Source organism: Sipha flava, unplaced genomic scaffold (genome assembly GCF_003268045.1).
Source record: "Sipha flava isolate LNK unplaced genomic scaffold, YSA_version1 247_pilon_pilon, whole genome shotgun sequence".
In the NCBI taxonomy this organism is placed as follows: domain Eukaryota; kingdom Metazoa; phylum Arthropoda; class Insecta; order Hemiptera; family Aphididae; genus Sipha; species Sipha flava.
The window spans coordinates 323,430-348,027 of NW_020272895.1; the positions used below are offsets into that span (position 1 = coordinate 323,430).

At 30.7% G+C, this 24,598-nt stretch overlaps 2 protein-coding genes across 2 annotated transcripts; one reads left to right on the forward strand and one right to left on the reverse strand.

Annotated features, from left to right (window-relative positions):
- Positions 1-6,025: 6,025 nt before the first annotated feature.
- On the reverse strand, positions 6,026-12,386 carry LOC112684273. The gene is made up of 5 exons (XM_025555699.1): positions 12,332-12,386; positions 11,557-11,760; positions 7,081-7,317; positions 6,459-6,989; positions 6,026-6,405 (listed from the first exon to the last, which is right to left on the reverse strand). Exons 1-5 carry the CDS (start codon positions 12,384-12,386, stop codon positions 6,026-6,028), a joined length of 1,407 nt encoding a protein of 468 aa, XP_025411484.1.
- A 4,314-nt stretch (positions 12,387-16,700) lies between these two features.
- On the forward strand, positions 16,701-18,950 carry LOC112684277. Its single transcript, XM_025555704.1, has 5 exons — positions 16,701-16,885; positions 17,443-17,595; positions 17,659-17,763; positions 18,498-18,668; positions 18,742-18,950. Exons 1-5 carry the CDS (start codon positions 16,774-16,776, stop codon positions 18,900-18,902), a joined length of 702 nt encoding a protein of 233 aa, XP_025411489.1. The 5' UTR covers positions 16,701-16,773; the 3' UTR covers positions 18,903-18,950.
- Positions 18,951-24,598: the final 5,648 nt, after the last annotated feature.

Here is a 24,598-nt window from a genome sequence, read left to right on the forward strand (position 1 = left end):
GTTGTTCTAATTGTTGGTTTTAGATTTAAATACACTCGTATTAGGTATTTATTTAAATATTGTGCACACTCCTTGACTATTTAAAATGTTATTTGTCAAAGGATTTTTCATCAAATTTGTTCACCAAAATTTGTTTTATTTCTTTAGATTGTTTAAAAAAATATGTGATGTATTTTTTTAAATTTAAATATTTTTATGATTATGTAAAGGTACCGACAGTAATATAAATGTATGATGCTTATTTGAGTATATTTTTCAATTATTTGTACATATCAATGTATTTTGACCCTTTTGCTCTGGAAATTTGCATCATATTTGCCATTTTTTTAGTGCATATATTTTCCGGTCTCTATTTATTACGTAATAATATTACCGTCCGTGTGGCGTAAATCACGTTTGCACTCCGGTCGCGTAATACGTGTGTTTATAAATAACATTCGAACTATTGTGGTGTTGGATTGTACGCGATAGTATAACTCATAGGCACGACTGGAACTTACATTTTTTTTTTTTTTTTGAGGGGGGCTATAAGTACTAATATAATTCAGCTACACCCCCGTCTACTGATTTACATACGAAAAGAATTTGTTGTTACTCACTATGTCCGGTTCAAATTTTAGCAAGACTATCCATCATCATTCGCCGTCTTCCCCAAACAAATCTCAAACGAATCGAATATAAGTATGTAAAGATAGATGTTAGGACAATAGAGAATATTCCCGTGGGAAGGAACCTAAAAAACGAACTATGGAAGACCTTGAACCGTTAAACAAAAAAAGAATCTCATGGGGGGAAAATAGAAGAGACCACAGAATGCATGAATGCGGAGACGTAAAAGACGACCAACTCTGCAATGCGGTATGTGATCGACACGAAACGCAAAAAAAAACAATTTTTTTAAACAACCAATCGACAAAGTAATTTAACTAATTAATTATTGGCCTAAAAAAATGTATATGATACAGCTGACTGACACGAAGAAATAAACCAGCTGTAATTAACATTAATAATACATGTACACGAATACAGTTTTTAAGTTTAAATTTTATTTCAAAATAAATTTTCCGTTTTTAGTATTTTAAAATTAAAAAAATATCTTCATTATTTAACGGGCTTAAAACATCCCTCTCGATATTTGGAGCAGCCAAATTTGTCAAACGGTCTTGTAGCATATTGGTTCAAAATCAATTTTTGATACGCGTCATAGAAGAAAAAATCTTTCACCAGTAGCCAAGCTTATAGGAATTACTCATTGCTAAATGTAACATCTTATAAAAATTAACATAAACATGCTTCTCGATCACTTAACTGATATAATTTGTACAAAAATCGAGTTTGATAGTTTTCAAGCAGTTTCTCGTAATAATTATTTTTGTTTTATAACATGAACATCTATTATTAAAATATCATAAAAACATTTAAAATTAAAATACATTTTTTTGGAATAAAAATTATTGAATAATGTAATATTGTCAATATTAATAATTAATTTGTGTGTTAAGATTATAGATCTAGTCGATTAGAATTTATCTCGATCTCAAACATAAAATTTAAATATTCATTATTTTTAATCTGGAAGGGATATGGGCAACATTTCAAAAGCTATGTTTTGATTTGCATGTAACTATTTATCCCATCCATTTGCTGGCATACAGGTGCGTTCAGTTATGTACAGTGTACTTCTGTAACTATGGTGTCAATCAACTATTACACCACGCTAATATCGTAAATTTCGTTATTTTCTCAACTATGACGAATGGTGGATTTAGAGTTTTCCAATATTTTTTTTTTCTTTCTTAGATTATTTCCCTAAACTCTACATACCTATTAATAATTTAAAATACAATTATCTTAACGCATTAGTTATATGATACAAATTATGCTTTTTTTATATCATTTTCGGACTCGCAGTGGTTTTTTGATGGCATGCAGTTTAATTTTCGAGAAACGTTTTCTGAAGTCTGCGGAAATCCAGTTAATTTACTAACATTTACCTAATTAATACGAGAATAAACCCTCCCGCTTTTCGTAATCGCAAAAAAAAAAAAACATGTTTTCTCACTTCAATTATAGTTCTTAAACTTTAATCATTGTAATATAAATTCCATATGGTGTTAATTTTTATAAAAATCTATCGTTTGAACATTTTACGCAACGTTAACCCTGAGCGGTTTTACGGAGTCAAAAATTCAAAAAGCTTGCTTTAGTCAATTTTTATAATACTGGTGTTACGCCTGAAGTATATTTTTAAAAATATTGTCGGATAATTTAATTTCTCATTTTCACATTTATATTTACCTATAATTGACAAATACTCTTTTATCATACCAAATTCGTAAACTATCGCTTTCAAATTGTAACGCATTATTTTCACAAAAAACGGCCGATAATCGAAATTAGCAATATCTGACAGCAATATTCCACCAATTGACCATATGTTTCCGGACACTTGACAGATGTTTTTAATTAATTTTGGTAGGATATAAAGGGAAGAAATCATAAGTATGAGAAAGTCGATTTCGATTATACTTCCGGTGAACTTTAATCGGTTTTTAAGATCCTTATATATATATATATACCTAGAGATCAATCAGTGAATGCGGCCAAGGATAAGGAATATGTATGCGAATACCATTCCATTACAAATGCTTACCAACACTATTAGATTACAATGTAGTTGGCACTAGAACCAATGTGGTGAACAAAATTAGGGATCTAGGTTTTACCATTTGTTCATTTGTGCAAAGACTTTTAGAAACTTAGGTTATATTAAATGCAACTGTGTGGATATGCATTACAGGTGTCTAAAAGTTTTCTACTTTGCTTTGGTTCGGTTCGTCTTGGAGTTTGGTTCATTAATGTGGAACTCTCGACAAATAGGCTATATCGATGAAATTGAAAAAACTTCAAAGAAGTTTTATTAGAATGATTGCTTTTAAACTAAATTTATGTGATCTACCTATTACCAAAGTCGAAAACCAATGTAAAGTATCCCTTTTTGGTATTAGGTGTGATTACATTGGCTGTTTATTTTTATAAAATCTATTGAACGGATCCGTCAACTGTCCTGAGCTCTAAAGTCTTATTGACCTTAGAGTCCCCACAGTCAATACTTGACATAGTTTCCTATTTTATATTACATCACGTAACTGTAATTATGTTTTCATAGCCAACAGTAGAGTTTTACATATTGTAACAATAATCTATTTGAATTAAATTTATTTTTCGATGATAATCGAAAGTTAAAAAACTGTTACTTTGTTTTTAGTTTATTTTATTATGTTTATTATATTATATAAACATTTTTACACATTTTTTAGTCATATTTAAATTATGTTTACTTCCAATTAAGATATTCTGTACTCTCTGCCCTCGCGGGCGTTACTATTAATAAATAAGAAAAAAAAATTAAGTCATTCAACTTAATTTTTCAACATGTTATTCGGTCTAAACTACTATAAGACAATTTATCAACTGACAGTCGAAGATTTTTGTGGCAGAAATACAAGCGGAGAATTCATAAGCACCGCATAACTCTGTATTAAAATTTAATAATGTTTATTGTAGTATCTGTAGGTTCCGGAAGGATTTAATTTTGCGAATTCTTCCATAAAAGTTTTCAAGAAAGCTGAAATAGGAAAAAACCGCATATGTTAAAGGAAATATATGCACCACGTAAATTTTGTATCTTTTTAGAGTGAATAATACAGGAAATTTACGTAGAATCGTTTTTCGGATACTCGGTTGATCACATATATTTTCAAAATTGTAATATTAACCACAATCTTGGTCTACGAGGCGAGTAAAGCGAGATGATTGCCAAAATAACGTCAGAATTTCTATACAATTTTTAAATCAGCGATATAATTATTAAATGTAAGGTAGATTGTCAAAAAAAAATATGATCTAAATTTGGCATTATTACCCACTGTGTGACCAAGTTTATGCAAATACCGAAAATAAAAATAGATAACAACCAATCTGTAAATTCTGCTAAACATTCGGCATAATCTCGTTTATTTAGACAAATATGGATGGCCTTTATGTTTAAAAAAAAAAATAGAGAGAGAAACTCGAAGAGAAAACGAAGTAGAATAAGTATTTTTAAAAAAAATAAATCCACAGTCAATATCATGAACATGGTAAGTATATGTATACAATACGAGAATAGTTCATGGTAAAACATTTTTAATTTTTGATTCAATCTACACGGCCATAAAAAGTACAACACTTTTATAGTTTTTTCTTTGTAATTACTATTTTATATTTACGTTATTGCACCGCACTAGCCTTAGAAAATTAAAAACTGGCGGCCAGATATTGGTTATATAAGTACATCACGAGTGACTTATATGTGAGCAAATACTGGGCAAAATCTGTCTCGGTTGTGCCACGTTGGCTGTTGGTATTACAGAATATTGAACACGCTTATGAGTGATAATAATAATTTTGTTTGCTAAGATTTCAAAATTACAGTGTCTACAATTTTAAGCTCATACAGACCATAGTCATATTTTATATCAACATTTTCTAGCTCGTAAAAAAAATATAATATTGAAACACGATTGTGTTTATATAATAATGTTTCGATATTATAGCTTTAGCTCTTTTTCTGATAAATTTTGTTTCTTAATCGTATACACTGTTTTTCTGCAAAATAAAAAAAAAAAAAAAATCAGAAAAATGATGAGGTCAATGAAATAAAAGTTGAAACGTCGACATTTTCCGAAAAATAAAAACCCATCTTTAAATTGGTCGTTTTCTAATTTGTCGAAAACATTAAAGTAAAAACTTATTTTTTAAATTGATTACAAAAAAAAAAAAAAAATAGAAATAAAAATGTAATTTAAAATATAAATATTTGAAGTCAAGATTTCATCCAGTGTATGAAAAAAAAACCAAATTTGATTATGTTTACAAAGCTCAGAAAACTAAATCACAATTGGGTACATGTCTCCGTAGAACACCTTAAATGTACAATTTTTGTTTCAAATTTACGTGTTCCTTCGTACGCGGAGATTTTCATCGTGATCGGCGCACGGTTTGATTCTTTGCGCTCAACACTGTCGATATAGACTTTATACTTCATCAGTGATCCGCCGACTCCAGCCGTACGTTTAGGTCGCGTAAAAAAATAGAATATAATTTCGCTTTCAGTTACGTGAGAATGTCGTTATGACATTTCTGAAAACCTTTCTGTGCAGCCAACGACGCCTGATGGAGTAAAATCAATGGGCACACGCGTCGCACATGTTAAATTTCATAACGTTTGAGTTTCCGAATTTCGATTACATTTGAATACATTTGTCTTTTTTTTTCCCCCGTGGCGTCGACCTATTTCCACGCGTTCAAATTTAACCGCATTCGAATTTTCCGTTTTGTTATATTTTCGGCGCACGACGTGTTGTAGCACTGCGCGCGTTCGTGTTTTAGCTTATAAAAAAACAATCGCAATAGTATCCGGTTCGATTTCCGACCAGCTGCTGTATACGTACGCCGATAATACTAAGGATTATGAATTATGATCATTATTATGATCATATCCACGCGTACGTAACACAATCCATTCGGGTTATATAATTTTTTTTTTTTTTATCGGCGATTCGAACGTAACACTAAAACAAATCAAAAAAAAGTATCTATGTAAATCTATTGTAAATACACTGTAATATATTATCGTACAGAGATCTCGGACTGTCGATCTAAATAAAAACGCGTAGCGAGAACGCGATGGCAGACGGGCGCGGTGTGACTTCGATCAAAACGTCCTTGTGTACCCATAAACGCGCATTTTAAAAGTTAAACGAAACCGAAAAGGTATGCGTTACGCCCGTCGACGTGACTGAAACAAACGTTTTATTAGTGATCAATGCGAATGATGCATTGCAGACGTCAGGTGTATAGCAGTAAACAGTAATAAGAATTTAGAGTTTTATTTTTTCTCCCGATATTATTATTACATTGAGTGTTAATAATTAAACGGTATATGAAGTTATGATGGTTTCTTCTTCTTCTTCCATAGCTTTTACGGTCCTTGAAGGACTTTCGCTGTCTCTACTACTTTTTTCCAGCTTTCTCTATCAACGCTGTCTTCTATTAATATACCTGGTGTGTACTTATTTAGATCTTCATTAACCCTATCTAACCAGCGTTGTCTAGGGCGACCCCTAGGTCTTTTTGCATTAATTTTCCCCTCTAGAACTTTCTTTAGAATTCCATTTGATCTCCAAACGTGACTTGTCCACTCAATTCGTTTGCTCATGAGGTATGCAGAGATACTGGGTTTTTGATAAATTTGTTGTATTTCAACGTTAGTTCTTCTTTTGTACTCTTCGTTTTCGAATGTGGGTCCATATATCCTTCTAAGAATTCTCTTTTCGAAACAAGCCATTTTCTCTTCATCACCTTTAGTAGTCGCCCATGTTTTACACACGTATGTAAGAACTGACCGTAAAAACTTGCGTACAAAAGTTCCTTTGATCGTTTGGAGAGGAGCTTTGACTTGAACAGTTTTTTTAACGCATAGTAACCCTTAGCGGCTGATATCCTTAGTTTGATTTCGTTATGCATATTTTTGTATTGATTTATGTTTGCTCCAAGATATTTGAAATTTTCCACTTGTTGAAAGGTATAGTTTTCTACTATTAGGTCAAAGTTATCTCTTGTTCCCTTAGTCATGACTAAATATTTGGTTTTATACTGATTTACTTCTAAACCCATTGGCTTTGCTGCTTTTATTAAATCATTAGTTCTTATCACATCTTGCCGTGTGTTACTTATTATAACTATATCGTCTACATATACCAAAAGTGTATTATTGGACAGTAACTCCATGTCTGGTCGTGTTGATATTGATCTGATCATCTTCTCGAGCGCTAGGTTGAAATGGACTGGTGATAAGGCATCACCCTGTTTGAGTCCTATGCTAACCTCAAAACTGTCAGATGTATCGTTGTCAAACTTCACTTTGCACATCGTATGGGTGTTGCCTGTTTTTATGAGGTTGATAAGTTTTTTTGGGATTCTAAATTCTCTAGGGCTGTCCACAGTTTATTCTGAACTATACTATCGTAAGCTTGCCTGAAATCCACAAAGGACAGTGCACATCCTTTCGGAATTCATAGGATTTTTCCATTAGTTGTCTGATTGTGAAAATATTGTTAGAGTTGGACCTTCCTCTTTGGAAACCACTTTGATACTCTCCTATTACATCTCTAGAGTATACCTCCAATCTTCGTAGTAATGCCAAGGATAGAATTTTGTAGCACGAGTCTAAAAGCGCAACTCCTCGATAATTGTTTGTATCCATGGAATCGCCTTTTTTGTATATGGGACATATAACAGCTGTTTTGCAATCTTCAGGTATTTGGTTGGTGTTCCATATTTATTTTATAGTATGATGGTTTCAATTGAATATAAAAGTTAGTATATTATTAGTGATTACCGCGGGTATCCTTGTAGTTGTATTCGATCGACGACGACGACGTTCTGGTTTAGAACTGTTACTAACCAACCCCCCCCCCCCCCCCCCCCCGAGACCATTAAAAAATATTTACTGTGTCGATAATTAAACACGTTAACTTGAATTGGCTTCATCGACTGGACATCTCGTACGCTAATTACGAGTACAGCGAGTGGGACATATTTTCCGAAACGAACGATTCAGTGTGTCGTTTGTACAGGATTCTCAAATTGTGAGGAAATGAATATTATACGAGTGCTTGGACTTACGGAAAAACCAGAAAACAAAATCAACAGCAGCTGCTAGTATTAGAGTCTAGTACCTAGTCACTGATGTATTGAATCTGGGTACTAAAATTTTGGAGACGCGAGAGAATTAAACGGCTTTTTCGGTGAGTGAAACACGAGGCACATCGAAGCACAATATACTCAAACAATTAAAATTTATCGCAAAATGATATAACAGGTATGATTTGCATTTTACTTGATTTATTATTACTTAATGCGTTGTGCGAACGATCGCAATGCAGTTCGAACAGGCATACGTTTTTGCGACGAACATATTACTTGTTCACAACTGCTTTAACGGGGACACCAGTACAATGAATCACCAAGTGGCGGTCTAGAAGACATAGGATTACGATTATTACGTAGCTCATATTGCTCACACCGGGGTGTTCGCCATTTTGTCTCGTCCACAATGCGACAAAGAGTAAACGCTCGGTCATCGTGGTGTGCTACGTCGGACCAGAATCACCGGAGAAGGAGAAATAAAAACGTTTAACCCGTAAGACCAAAAGAGTACATTGGTATTATATAGTCGACAGGGTGCAGCATGGGTCGGCACAATCGGAACGCCGGAGTGCTAAGGGTACAAAGAGTCGTGGCAGGATTAAGCTTGCACCGCGTAAACACCTCGTTATTGATATTGATTTCCTGGCGAAGTGTATCGGATGAAAAACGACCGATTATCATTAACATCTTGGTCCCTCTTCGACGACGGAAAATAAATTGTATACGAGTGCCTTCTGTTTTATTACCATTACGGGTAGGCGTGAAAATTGCAATGACGACCGACGGACAACAAAAACAAATAATAATTCTAAATCGACAACGATTTACCGTAAGTGCTTACCTATAACCATTACGCGGTCGGAACGATGTGTTTTTCATTAGTAATTGTTTATCATAAAAAATTAATTAATTGTTTCGATTAAATCGATGTACCATGTTTACCATCGTATGATGAACATATATAATAATGGTTACGTCTCCTGAGATCACACTGGGGATGCAAATTAGGGTTGTTTTGTACACGAATAATATATGACGACCGTATTGTGCTTGCTGAAATTCTAAACGGATTCGTGCACACGTGCTATGATGATTATCCGATCTAGTATCACGTCGATTGTTCGGCAACAGTGGCAATTATTGTTTGCACACACATTTTTTGTGATCAAATACTATAAATAAACATTTTAAAACAATACCATATCAATGAATAATTTAACAATATGGGTTTTAACTCAAAATGGATACTCATGTATTGAAATATTTGTAGAATTTCAATAAATGGATTGGTACATTCCATTTAAATATTTACATTAGCTATAAAGGTTTTTGTTTTCGTATTTGTAAGTGATAAAGCATAGCTATACTTACCACGAAAAACCCAATCGTTATACCGTCAGTACAACCTAAAATTTGCATATATTTTCTTTTTTAATTCTTTATTTTATTTCGGTTTTTTTTTTCTATGGTGGTTTTTAACTCATGAAATATCACTGCTGAACTTTTATATTACAAATATTAACATTTTCTTATTTTTTTAGAAGTGCTTGAGTAAATTTGAAAATCAATTGAGATTTTGATGAATAAGCGTAAACAAACAATTTTTCTTTAAGAAGTCATTTTCTCTCAAAATTAAATCATGTATACTGACGTACTCGTATATTCCAATAACAATAGTATACTATCACTATAGTATCACTATAGTGATAATAGTGATCAAAACAATTTCCTTGATAAACAATTGATGCGTATCCGTCCGATTTATTTGACATTTTGTGGTACATATTATTACCACTGTTTAAATAGTTGTTTTTCTCTTCATTCTCCGCGAGAAATAAATCTGGGTGGACCAAACGTTTCACGTCACATCCAGGACCGGCTCAAATATTTACTCACACCTCGGCAAATTAAATTTTTGCCGCCCCTTGCATGTAAATACTACATCAAATATTTTTTTTATATAAGCAGTATTAAAATAGACTTTATTCTGAATTAATTATGTTTATTTATGTAAAATTATCAATTGATAAGATAAATAAATTTGTAATAACCAGTAAATTACTACTAATAAAATAAAACAATTTATAGTCATATATTTTCCTACACATCATTTTATATGAATAGCTACTAGAAATTGTAATATTTTTTTTAAAAATCATCTATAGTTTAAAAAAGATAAATGCCGCCCTAGGCGTGAGCCTATGTCGCCTACCCTTTTGGCCGGGTCTTGTCACATCACATTATTTTCGAGTTTTTTTTTTATTTCGATACGATGGAAATTATGGAATATACGTAAAATTCCATTGGTCGAGATTTGTATAGTACAATTTGATACGCTGAGTATTTGTGTGTGTGTGAGTTAATTAAAGCGTTCAACACTTGGTCGACTCGCTCATTTATATATTGTGCTAAAAAGTATCAAATCGGTTAATGCGTTGACCAATGGATGACTAAAATAAACAGACATCCAACAATGGTCGACGCAACGATGTGTAGAGCACGGCGTGCAACTAGTGTAAATTTAAGCAACTAGTTCTTTAATTATTAATTATTAGCTATAGGTATCATATAATTGTATTTTTATCTAAACAATTAAAAATTATGATGAATATGAGAAACTACAGTAGCCTTGTTAATTCTGTCGATACCAGTCCGCGAATATCTGATTAATTCGTACCTACAATAAATTATACTATATTATTATAAAATAATAAAATGGATATATATATATATATATATATATATATATAATAACTGCTCACCAAAACGATTAGCAGTAAGTTGTCCGTGGTGATGATCATGACTCATACAAACCTCATGTACAGGACGAAAACAACTTTATGCTGTTGTTAAAGTAATGAAAAAAAGAAGAAAAAATATATTTTAAAAATAATATATTTAAAAAAAAAAAGGATTATTTTTAATATAAAGGAGCAAACAACATAAAAAATATGTTTTTTTTCATTTGAAAAATGTTCAATTTCGAGAATAATAGTATAGGTTTTACGTTTCTACTCACATTGTTCAATAATTAATGAGCAATTGAAAAAAGACGCATGACGTTATTGGGCCCTACTTATCATAATTGGTTATCTTATACGTGTAAAAGTTCCTCCTTTCACACAACGATTTACCAACCTAAAAATTTTTTTTTTGAAATTTAATTAGTGTATAAGTGTGTGATTTTATTTGCTTAAGACGATGCAAGTATCAATATTTCAATATGACCAATGTTCAGAAAAATGCCTCTTTTAGATTTTTAATATTTGATAAAATAAACGTCATATTGAAATTCTGATACTTGTATCACTCGAAACACATAAAATTACACAGTTATACGTAAATTACATACAATACAATATGTAAAATAAAATGTTTATGTTGGTAAATCGTTGTGTGGAGCGAGGAACTTTTACACATATAAGATGAAGTCACGCGGTTATTCTACAATTCTTAATATCTCTTAGAATGATAGTTTTATTTAAATAGGATTTTCATCAAATCATTTCATAAAGTATAGCTGTAGCAATAATAGCTTAACACTATTTTACATTTTGTGATGTGAGCTCCTCTAATAATAACAATATTCATATATTTACAACTAGAATACGATTAAATTATTTTTTTCTATGTCCTTCTAAGTAATATATTGCGATTTATTCGGCTCAGCCATGGAAACCTTCAGATAACCATCGCTATTAGATTGAAACGTGTACAACACCATCGAAGTCTTGTTGTTGCACGTAATCCTGAACACGCAGGTGCAAGAAGTCGCCAAATCGATTTGTTCAATCGTATTACCTTTGTTGGAGTAATCGCAGTACCCTTGCAACAAAATCACGTCCACGGGACCATTGGTGACCATATTCTTCTGGTACTGGTTGCACACTTCTGAGCACACCTTACGGCCTCTTTCCGAAAATCGTATATTGGATGCCACGTTTGCTTGCAAAGTAATTAATATCTCGCAAATGTTTATCGACTTGCTCGTTGGAAACAAAGGACCTATATTTTTTTTGTGGAGATTATGTTAAAGAAATACGTTTATTGTGACCGTCAAAGTACAAATTAATCACAGTTGAAAATAAATTATTTACTGTTCAGTAAACGGGTTCGAAAAACCCAACGTTTACTAATTGGGTTCCCAAGATCTTTATTCGTCTGGATAGGTCTCAGTGTTTTTCAGGTAGTACACTATTTGGGTTCCACAAGTACTCTACTTAAAAAAGAGCACATACAAAAATATATGGGTCCATACAAAAAAATAAAAATAAATTTCCCTTCTGACGAGATACGGATTTCAAAAGTACAATCTAACGTCTTATTATTTGCGCAGTGGCACTACTCAAGGACGGAAAAGCTGGGGGCGAATCCGCTACTCAAGCCGTGAGGAGGCGGTGACTTATAAACATTAATCGCAACCTAACTCGGATACACCTGAAATATCATATCACCGCTGCGTGTACTTATTTGAACGATAAACGTGGCATTATATGTGACAAATATAACAAATCGTGCATGCTTGATAACAATATTTCACCGGAGAAATTATAATGAGCTTTATTATATACGTTACCCAGTACTTCCAAAGGATTTCGGAACAAACCGGCTTCGCCAGATGGATATCTCATTGTGACACCCGAATTATCACGGCTTTCAGAGGGGTTGTTGGTTCGGGGCGCATCTGTGCATCGTTGCACATTATGGATGGAGGGCAATTGCACTGCGGGCTCGGCGATAGCTACGATACAAACAATTTTATATTGGATGTACCAGTAAAGAGGGCTTGTAAAATAATTGTTACTAATTAATATTTACGTATTGGTTGGGAACGGACGACTGAATATAGTTGAATCTTCAGAACCGTCACAATGATCAAGAAAACGGAAAACATCTTGTAGACTTCAATAAATCCGTAAGACGTAATATAACTAAATATTAAATATTAAATAACTATATTTATATATTTAGTTTCTTCGTAAGACAAATCTTAGAATCTGAAATAAATGTTCAAATGGTCTACTTTTATTTAGTTTATTTAATTTGCATTGAAACACCTAATTTTTGTTTCCATAGTATCATATTATTTATTATTATTTTAACGGCTTGTATTTCAGCCAATATACTCGTATATAAAGTTCTGATTAATATAATGATTTCAACTCTCCGTACCATGAATATGCCATTTTTTTTCTGAGTTTTAACATATCTCAAGCATTTGATCGAGTCTGGTATGAAGGTTTACCATATTATAAACTTCGAAAGTGTCTTCATTCAGCACTTTTTCTATTCATAAAATCATATATAGAAAATCGCAATATCCAAATACGACATGGTTCAGCTTTTTCAGATACATCTACAATAAATGCCGGTGTGCCACAGGGAGGTATACTTTCTCCCATATTATTTAACCTTGGCTCCGCAAGCTTATTATCTGGATGTGCAATAAAATTAATTTATAGACATTTGTGATCATTGTGGTATCAAGCTCTCAACTAAGTGATACTCTAACCCTTGAATTTTAAATGTAGGCATAAAACCACACTCAACAGATTGCTTACTCTCGAAAGAGGTCATTTGAAATGCGTTATTATAAAGGCATATATTCTGCATGATTTTTTCGAATTTCCGTCTTCTTTCAAGTTTTTTTTTTTTTTTTTTCTCAAAAACTTTTCTCTTAAATCACTACATCAATTAAAAAAAATTGCATCAAAATCCACTGCGTATTTTCGTCTCAGATCAAACCACCTTCATTGATACCCTATTAGTGGATTACGCCTACGACAAAGCTATATTATTGGTACATGAAAATATAATTATAGCTTATTGCTTCACTTCAACTACACCTACATGTAATGGCTGACTGATATAATAAATCGAGGGTCAAAATAAATAGCTCTAAATCATTACATATTACTTTCACGTTAAAACTCGGATACTGTCCAAATATCATCTCGATAAAAGATTGACCAGGAATAATCATATAAAAACAAAAAGACTACTTCTTAATGCACACTCCCGTTCGCTCAAAACATTCCTATCAAATTACAAAATTTGCCAATTTAAAAACAAAAATTATAATTTTTAAATCTCTTCTTAAACTTATATGGACTTTCAGATTTCAACTATAGGAAGGAGGCAGCCAAGAAGTCAAATATCAACAAAATTTAAACCTTTAACAATATATCACTACGTAAAATCAAATCACCAATGTTCCTTTTTTTATTTCAAATCATACTCTTCATAATGACCTTCATTTAAAAACAATTAATCAAGAAGCCAAAATATTTTATAATAGATTTCACTCTAAACTTACTAATCACTACAATTTTATTGCAAAAAATCTGTCCATCCTAACCCTTCCTGAAAATCCCAGTAGTAGACTTCAAAGAACATGGTGTCGTAACCTCTTATTATACTTCTAATTCTATAAATACACAATTAAAATAACACTCAATTCAAATAATACACAACTTTTGATGTGTCACCAATGGGTGGCTCTTTTAATCACGTCTCTCAAGTCCAAAAATCACTATTCACATATTTTTTTGTGCCTTGCATACAGATTGTGTATTTCATAGTAAAAAATAATAAAAAATAATTATATTGACACAGAAGAAATCATTGATAAGTTAAAAAAAAATAATGCATTACTTAATAAAAACCTTTCATATTAAATGGTTTGGCTATATTGTTTATGTGCACATTTTATATTGATAAATTTAAAAGTCAGTTAACAAAATTGTATATAGGTTGGAGTTGAACTGCCTATAGTCTTAAGAAAACACTGGTAATATTATTTTTATGTATAATATTAGATATTATAATATAAAGGGCCAGTCTAAATAATTTCCCTGAGCCGAAAAATTCTGTCAATCCGTCCCTGATTATTTGTATAAAGATTGCCGTTGTATTTTGTAAAATTATGGGTAATACAATCTTCTTAATGAGTGGACTCACATTATTCAACACTATAAAAAATGAGATTTATTGCTCTACTATAACGATAATTTATTTCATTGATGATAAACTCACTATCTAATGAATAATTTGAATTAAGCGAGATAGACGTTTTCAAACTTTCAAATTCAACAAGCAATTTTTTAATCAACATTTTTAAATTGGGCTAGTCTTTTAGACTACGATCACAATCAACACAGAAAAATTTCAAAATTCTCTTTTTCATTGAGACACATTTAATTTCTGACGCAGTAAATCCCGAACACTTGATATGTACAAGAGCAGCACATCTGTTGAGTTGTATATATGTATCTAATTCTGTTAAACGAGTATCGCATACTACACACTTTAAACCCGAAGATATCGTAAAATTTCACAAAACTGAAAAATTAAATTAACATGTTAATGTGTTAATGCACAGAAATAACGATAGCAAAAACCAAACGTCTGTAAGCTACAAAAGCCAACGATCAACTGATACATATATTATACTATATTATACTACATAAATATGTACCTATCAAATATTATTAATAATAATTTACTTTATAAATATCATATTAGGTATCGAAATATTTCCAGATGATTGGAATTCAAATATTATACTTTTATAGTTATCGAAACGTATATTTTTAAAATAATATTATTCTGTCTTAAAAGAAAAGTGCAATTACAATATTATTGTGTGATTTTAATTGAAATATTATAAAAATTACAAAATATGAACGTTACGGAAATATTTTGATTATAATATTAGTTATTCAATAAGTATACAGTATTTTTTATAAAATTAAAAATTAAATTGTAATTTAATGAAGCTTAAACATTATTGTTACCTAATTGCTGTCTGCAAAACACAGATAATATTCTTCCCTTAAAGTTTGATTATAGGTTAGTTTACTTTAATATTAAAGCTAACATCACTACATTTGAACCAGGGACGCCCACAGAGAATCAACTCACTAGGTGCAAAATAACCTAAACCCTCCTCCCCTCAATATATTAATATATGTGTTAGGTTTACATTTTAACCCATACAATAGAGCTGTGAATATTTTGGAAATTAATTTTTATTAGTTTGTTGTGGTGGATAGCATTTTTTTATTAGATTATCATTGTTTGAATTTACATTGTTTATTAAACGTAATTATTGTACTATATGCATTATATACAATGAAAATATGAATATATAACCATAGAATTTATGATTTATACGTACCAAAAATTAAATCAGATTAGTCAAAATAATCCACAAGTTAGAGTAAAAGTTGTGATTTTATTGTTTGATTTATTGATTTTAATTAAAAATAACATAATAAAGAAAAATAATGTTTCATAATTAATATTATATACAACTTTTGAGGTATAAACAACATTTTAATGACTGAAAATTTCACAACTAATTCTCAAATTTGATGCATTTCTGCTAAATGATGATCAAAGAAATATTTTAAAATGTGTTTTTCATGTCAAAAAATTTTAATATTTTGATTAAGTGAGATTGGAGTATTGTTTGTTAACTAAAGTTTGATACATTGATTGACTTAAATAAATATTTATTTCATACATGTATATATATTATACTTTACTGATTAAAAAGGAAATATTCTTAAAGTTAAGTTGCCGTACCTGATCATTAATAATATTGCTGTGACATAAGCTTTTTTTTTTATTTTAGGAGATTTTTAATTTTAAGGGGGTAGGGGAAGTAGAGCACATTTAGTCATCAGCAACTGCTTCTGACATAGGCGAAGCGTTTCCAAATGTTAGGCGATGAGCTCGAATGTAACACATTTTTGTCGACGGCTCTTGATCACGACGTTTAAGTCGTGTTGCTAGCCGATGTCTAACGCACGATAAACGACTTCTTAGCAACAACCGTCAAGCTTGGATACGATAAATTAATGTTGTTACAAATCTCGTAAATTTTGTCACTTCTCGTTTTGCAGTTCAAGCACAACAACACTACATTCGGCAATTTGAAATTATATTTTCCAATAAAATATAATATTTTGGAATCCTGATATTTCATACCCCATAGGTTGTAAAAACTTAAAGATGGCAACCAATCACGCAGAATGTGCGGTAGAAAGCGATTGTGCTGTCCATAACTATTCCGCGATCACCTATTGGTTCCCTACTCTAGTGGTTTTGTTCTTCAGCATCAGAGGTAATTATATTTTCATTTTTCGTATTTTATAAAAATAAAGCCTAATATTGTAAGAGCTAGATTATCAAAGATATTGAAATACATTTACGAAATAGTCCATTTAAATGGGTATACTTCAAATGTAATGAATACGTAAGGTGTTAATATAATGTGTAGCAATATTTACTTATGTTAAAGTATAATGTATAATAATCTCATATAAATAAAATATAGATATTTATAAGGGTTGTAATTAGAAAAAGAAAAAAAAAGTATTGGTGTTTTCGATTTAGGTTTCTCTACCCAATTAATATTGTCGTAATAAAGTAATCTGTTTTACATTTCAACACGATAATTTAAATTATAACGAGAATTTATTTAGGTTAATCGACCTTCAGGAAGTTAAGTTTTTTCGGGGGTGGTTGTGGGACAGTATGCGATTTTCATATGAGTACAAAGTAATATAGGTATCGTTTTATTCAACGGATCAAGAGAGAAAGTTTCGGATTGTATCACCCACTTCACATCCCATCATCACGTCCTGCAATAATAAACCTGTTTTAAATCGGTGTATTTAGCTTTATTTCGGCCTGGTAACCAGCCGAAACCTTTAAATGAGGCTACTCTGCGAAGCATAACCACAGAAGCGAAATTTGGAATCAAGTTAAAAGAAAAAAGCCCATGGTATATCACCGACGAATACGATATGCTAGTATTCGGAAGGATTATTTGTAAGTATTGCGCGACTTATTAGTATGTACAAGGAAAGGAACATTTATTGATTATTATTTTAGGTACGTTTAAGTCCATATTGTGGAGATTGACGACAATGATGTATGGAACGGGCAATAATTCTTTGTGGTACCCAGGGAAATATGTGACGTGGGATCCACTACTAAGTACGTATTCTGGGCGCAGATACGAATAACGGATGACGATTGTCATCATTTATTAATATCACATAACTTCAAATATTAATTGTTCTCGTATATTTTATCCATATACAATATAAGTTAATACTTTTTTTTAGAATTAGTTTGTTTCTATATTGTGTAATCTATGATGCATCAAAAAAATAAAAATAAAAAAATACTTTATGCTTATTAATATTTTGATTTATTTGTGGTGATGTTAATAGTTTACATATACCAGACACTGACACCTGATAATAAATTATCAACAATGGGTTTTGACGAATTGGGGAAACGATTTAAAATGATTTAAAACTTTATTTAAAAACTTTAAAAAATTAAATTAATTAATTTAATTTAATTAATTAAAATGATAATTTCATTTTTTTAATTTAATCCAAAATTATATATTTTCTTCTTTTTTAAATTTATTTATCATAATATTCATCGAGCAACAGTTTCAATGAATTGAAAATATATACAATGACAGGTGTGAATTAGTGCAACCGTTAAAAATGTAGCATATAAAAATATGACATCATGGTAATAGTAATCAATCCGAGAATTAAATTTATTTATAGCTATGGGGCCGTATGAGATTTTCATGTGTGTACAAAGTATTTTACGTATCATTTTATCCAACGGATTAAGGGAGAAAGATTTTGATTGTATCACCCTTTTCCATCACCACTTCCTGTATTAATGAATCTGTTTTAAATCAGTGTTTTTAGATTTAGTTCGGCATTCTTTTAACAGACCGAAACCTTTAAATGACAAAAGTCTGGAAAGTATATTTGCAGAAACGAAACTTGTAACTATATCAGCGGCGAAGGGAAAAGCCACATGGGTTGTCCCTGACGTATACAATGTCTCGCTAATCGAAATAATCATTCGTAAGTATTGCGCTACTTATTGGTAATTACAATGGAAAGAACATATATTGACTATTGATTACTTTTTTTTTAGGTACGATCATTTTCATATGGACGATTTTGGCGGAAATCATGGCTGATATTATGTATAAACCCCCGAAAGACCTTTTCGGGAATATTCCATACCATCCATTGAAAATTAGGCCAAATGACAAAATTATTGACAGCCTCGGTACAATTAGGATCAACCAATGATAAATATTATAGTTTATGAATTTCACGTGGCTTCAAATATTTATTTTTCATGTCGTCCACAGACATATTTTTGTATATTTTTTGTTATTTGTATGTACACACATATGTTTATATTATATATTTGATTTATTTTTAGTGATTTTCATCACATTTGTGTTTAAAACATAATATATAAATTGAATACCAACACAGCAATTAAATATTTTATTCATATTTTTACAAAATTTACTAAAAACATGAAAATATTGCTTCAATTTGATTTTTTTTAGGTGTTTAAAATATTATTACAACATTGTGACAACGATCTGTGACAAAAAAAATCTATATTGCAACGATAACATTTTGAAACATTGTTTTGTTTAGGTTTACCGTTATTTTGAAAAGATTGTTTTTGAATATTAAATGTTTTTTTAATTGTTGCTTAGGTAGCTTGTTTTTTTACAAAAAATTAATGTAGGTTTATGATTTATCATTTGATATATTAGGTTAGAATTTAATCAACGAAATATATTTTACACATTTATAGTTACTATACTTTGTAACATATGCATATAATTAAACCAATATACTTAGAATCATATTGTTAAAGAAAGAGAAATGCATATTTTAAAAACATTGACATAAAATATAATATTGTTAATACTGTTTACTGGTCTTCTATTAATTAAATTTATTTATATAAACAATATATATATTAAAATAAAAAATAAAAACTTATTAAAGTAATGTGAGTTTAATGAAATAAATTAAAAAAAATTTAAGTGTTTAGAGCTTTCAGTATCGGTACATTTCTTTTTTGTACTGTAAAATTATAGTAACAATCTAAAACGATTAAATAGACTACTTCGATGTACGATTAATCAAAATCGATATCTGTTGATTTAAAATATCAATTGTTTTTTGGGGATTTTCAAGGAACTATAGTTATAAGCCGTATTTTCCGATGGATAACACAACGAGTTGTTATAAAACGATAAACGAGTGAAATGTACATTTTTATTGTACGTAATAAAATTTTTATTTTTATTCTTGGTGTTGTTTATCGAATATTTGCATTATTTCATTGCAAAGTAAATCCAATGTGTTCTAGTAATGAACATGGAACATCAACAATTACATAATCGTATTCCACTGTGCAATTAGTCATCGCTTCGATGTTGTTGCGATGTTTCATTGGAACATGTAGCATTGCAATGGCAGCTATTTTGATATATTTACCAGTTAAAATCTAACCATGAAATCCATGTTCTTAAAAAAAAAAAAAAAAATAATTGCAGAAAAGAATATCCATTTATTGAGAATCGATGTTTATAACTTATATCAATTACACCCCACATAGTTAATCTAATTGCGCACTAACCTACATACCCAGTAGATGCCATACCACACCAAAAGCAGCTTTTGGCTGTTGGAAACTTTAATAATAGAAATACAAACATATTTTCCGATTGAAAAACACAATTGTGAAACACGTTGGAAATTACGTTGGCAGAAAAGAGCAACGGTTTACAATTAATCGTTTTTGACATCACAAAAAAAAATTAGTTTTATCGTATCATTGTAAATGAAAATGATCTACAATCGGTATAAAAAAAAAAAAAAAAATACAAAACAACAAAAATTGTATGGGGAGGGGGATATCATCGTAACCCCCCTCTCCGTTCAATCACTGCTGGGACACGCACGGTCGGGCCATTTCGAGTTTTCTACGGGAACGCGATGCGAGTGGAACCCGCAACGCTCTCGGCGGACGTCATCCGCGACCGACTTGAAACTCGAGACAACGTTTACCACGCGGATTACCGGCGCACGAAAGTGTTCAAATTAACCAGTACAGCGGTCGGTGTGACGAGAATTGAGGTACCCCGACTTACGCGTCGATCGCAAGCGGGTACGATAACATCGGACGCGCAGCCGGGGAGGTGCACGTGTTCCATTAATGTTTTCTCGTAAAGGATTACATAAACACGACGCGAAATACTCTCCGTCTGAAAGTTAACCGTGAATAAAAATTGTTTTTTATTTCTTTTCCTTTTGTTCTTGAATGCACGAGAGTTGTATTGGAAATCCGTTTTGTTGTTGCTGGGGATGCGTTCAAATTTCGGGCGAAGAGAATGCCATTTTTTTTATTTCCGCCACAGCTTTGTAAACGAACCGCGCGTGTACGCGAACGCGTATTGTTCGTTAGATGATCGGGCACGAGAAATCGATTGTTAATCGGGTGAAAACGAAAACAGTGCAGCCAAACTCAAGGCTAGTGTGTTGATAGGAAAAGAAATTACGTTAAATTCCATATAGTTTGAAAATCAATGCAATAATCAATTGAATCACTTGTAAATAAATCGTAATTTTTTGTGGCCCATTCGTTGTGCGTAAAAATAAGATATTTAAATAGTTATTTTATAAAAAAAATATCTCATTGTATTTCATCTATCGAAAACATTTTTATTCAAATTATAGGAACAATTTCTATAAAATTAATTATTTTCTCCCTCAACGTGTACGAAAGAGCGGTGAATAGTCCAATTTATGTTTTAGCTAAGGATCTATAGCTTCATATCAATTGGAAACCACTGTACACAATGTATACACTATACACAGTGGTGCACGACCAGGAGATCACGACTTCTAAGGGAGGAACCAATAATCTTACACCAAAATGAAAAAGTTGTATATTATGTATATTATTTTATATAACTCTAATTATGTATCTCTTTTTTTGTGTTTTTGATTGATAAAACTGAAGATATATGAAAATTGCCTAAAGTTAATGATTTAGTTTATAATCATATATATTTTAATATGAGTAAAATGCTCGTATACATTAAATATATATTATACAATTACATAATGTTTGTAGAAAGGGATGCTTCATTGAAATAAATTAAATTGATGGTCACAGATCAAAAAGATTGCGCACCACTGATGAAACGTCACTACAATTTAGATCAGTGTATTATATGAAAATACAATTTTTTGTGTAAAAAATAAATAATGAGTAAAAACAAATAAGACAATCTCTGGATTTTACACTTCAAAAAAATGCAGAATTATTTAAGTGATTTTCGTTTTTTCAAGATATTTTCAACACGTATTTTAAGTTTTGGCTTTGGCCACATTTACTCAAGGCCCATGAATAAATTCAATACCAGAATTAATTAAAATCTGTATAGGTACCACAATTAATTTGCTGGTCATAACCAAATACCAGTAATATACAAAACTTTTATCGACAAATTATGAATACAAATTTGTTCAAATCCAATCAAACTATTTATGTAATACTGATTCAACCAAATAGGTAAATACTTTAACTTATCGATATTATGATTTCCGGACAAAATAAAAAAAATGTATTGGTTGTTTTATTATTTTATGCAGTGCCTAACGTACCTTAAACATTTGATAATAGTTACTAAAAAATCGGATGATGTTAAACTAAAATCGAATTATGTACATATAAAAAAAAATTAAATCGAACATTTTCAATTTTATCATAATGAAATCAATTTAATTAAGAACCGGAACGCAGTAATCCTAAGTGGTCGCCCAATCCAAGAACTAGCTACACCCACGGTTAAAAATATAACAGTTGCCCAACGGGCTATTTTATAAAAATGTTCTGCTAGAAGAAATAGTGATGCCTATGATGCTACGCTAAACGCATTTTATTGACCATCAAGTGAGAATAATATACAAATTGCTATTTATATATTTTTAGACATTATAATTTATAACTATTTTTACATGTTATTATCAATGAAAATTATTAGAAAGTTTATATCTGATTTGAATAATTTATTTTTTTAATAATTTAATTTAATAATAAAAAATTTAATAATTTATTTTTTGTATGATTTTTTTATTCATAAATCATAAGTAATAAATTAAAAGAATTTTAATTTAATCATTAAAATTTAAAATGGAATTATCTAATTATCTAAAAAATCATTTTTTAATAGTTTCCAAGCACATACCTACGCATATTGCGAGTGCGAACCTGAAAAACGTACGAGGTGCATCGCGTCGTATAATGATTATTGAAAATAAAATAATAAACAATGATTTATTTTTATACACGTTTTGGATAATATCTATGCACGGAATACGAGTACAGTGCGTGGTAACATATCACTTATGATGATTAAATGAACAATATAATGGGGAGTTTTCGAACGCTAAGAACTTACAAGCATATGTCATGTTACAACTAATAACAATATATTTAGTGGTCCGTTTGACGGATGAAACTCATTGTAAATTCAATATATTCCAGTAATTTTATTTTTAATTGATAATTAACAACACTATACAGGTACAGGGACGTATTTAGGGAGGTACCATCGTCTCGGGCGGTAAATTTTTCTGAAATTAAGGGACAGCAGCATATTTTTCTAACTATAAGCTATTATCTATTTTCATTCGACAATAAAAACATTTAAATATTTTAAGATTTTGTATAGCAACCGCACGGCAATTTTTATTTTCATGATAATTTTATTAAAAATTAACCGTGTAAAAGCTATAGATAATACATATTATTCTACTCGAAAGATCGTATAAAACGTGTGTAGGTGTGGCAATAAAACTTTACCTAGAGCGTCAAAACTTTAAATGAGTCTCTGTAAAGGTACTGAACTCCGATTTTATAATCCCAATTTCAAATAGTGACAAAAGTATTGATGAAAAAAAGTTTAAAATTTAATTTTTTAAAAGATTCATTTTTAATGTTGGGAATAAATAATGAATAAGTGAAGTAAAACTCGGCTTGTAAAATGTTCTTGTGATTCTAAACAAACTAATTCTTATAAATACTTAAATATTTCATAAATCTTATTAAATGTTCCATTAATAGTGTGATAAATAAATATTCTAGCCATTGAAATTTCTTGTGACTTTCAAATTTCAGTTTTTTTTTGCAGTTTTAAGTGTGTTGAGTGTAACTCTATAAACATTTGTATATGCGCTCAATAAATCGTATCTGCGCTTTACGACCGTATAGCCCGGCGATTACCAAACTTTTTTAGCCAATAATCCTTTTTTTAAGCAATATTCATTCAAGAAATATTTAAGTTTTATTTGCTTGTGTTCTATAAGGCATAATACACACGATATGTATGAAAAAAACTCAAAACTAAATAGTGTAAATTTGATATTACATTTATATTAAATATATCTTTTTTTTTTTCAAATAACGATCAATAATCGTTACGTTTTTATATTTTCTATGGTAAAACGAACGGAGACTATTAGAAACAATTGGAGAACTCTAAAGGTTCCGCTGAGCACAATTGTTTGGGAATCACTGGTATAATAGTTTTCCGAGCACTCGTATATAATATTATCAACGTATTATATGCCGACGGCGGGGCTCGACGGAGCAAAATAAAGATTTATTTCATTCAAATTAATTTTTCTATTCCGTTCTGGCACACGCAACGGATTTTATACTACTACGGTATTGCATAAATTATATTACATTATTGTAAGCATTTCTGGATGTACGGCGACGAAACACTACGATAAAAGCGATTTAAGATTTTGATTTAATTGTAAAATAGTACGAAAATAATATTTTATGATATGATATTTTACTCAAATCCCTTTTGAGTGAATTTTTTCTTCGAGTTTATTCGATTGATTTTACTAATGGGTTGGTTAATAAATCTATTAATCTGTAACTGAGCGTCAATCTA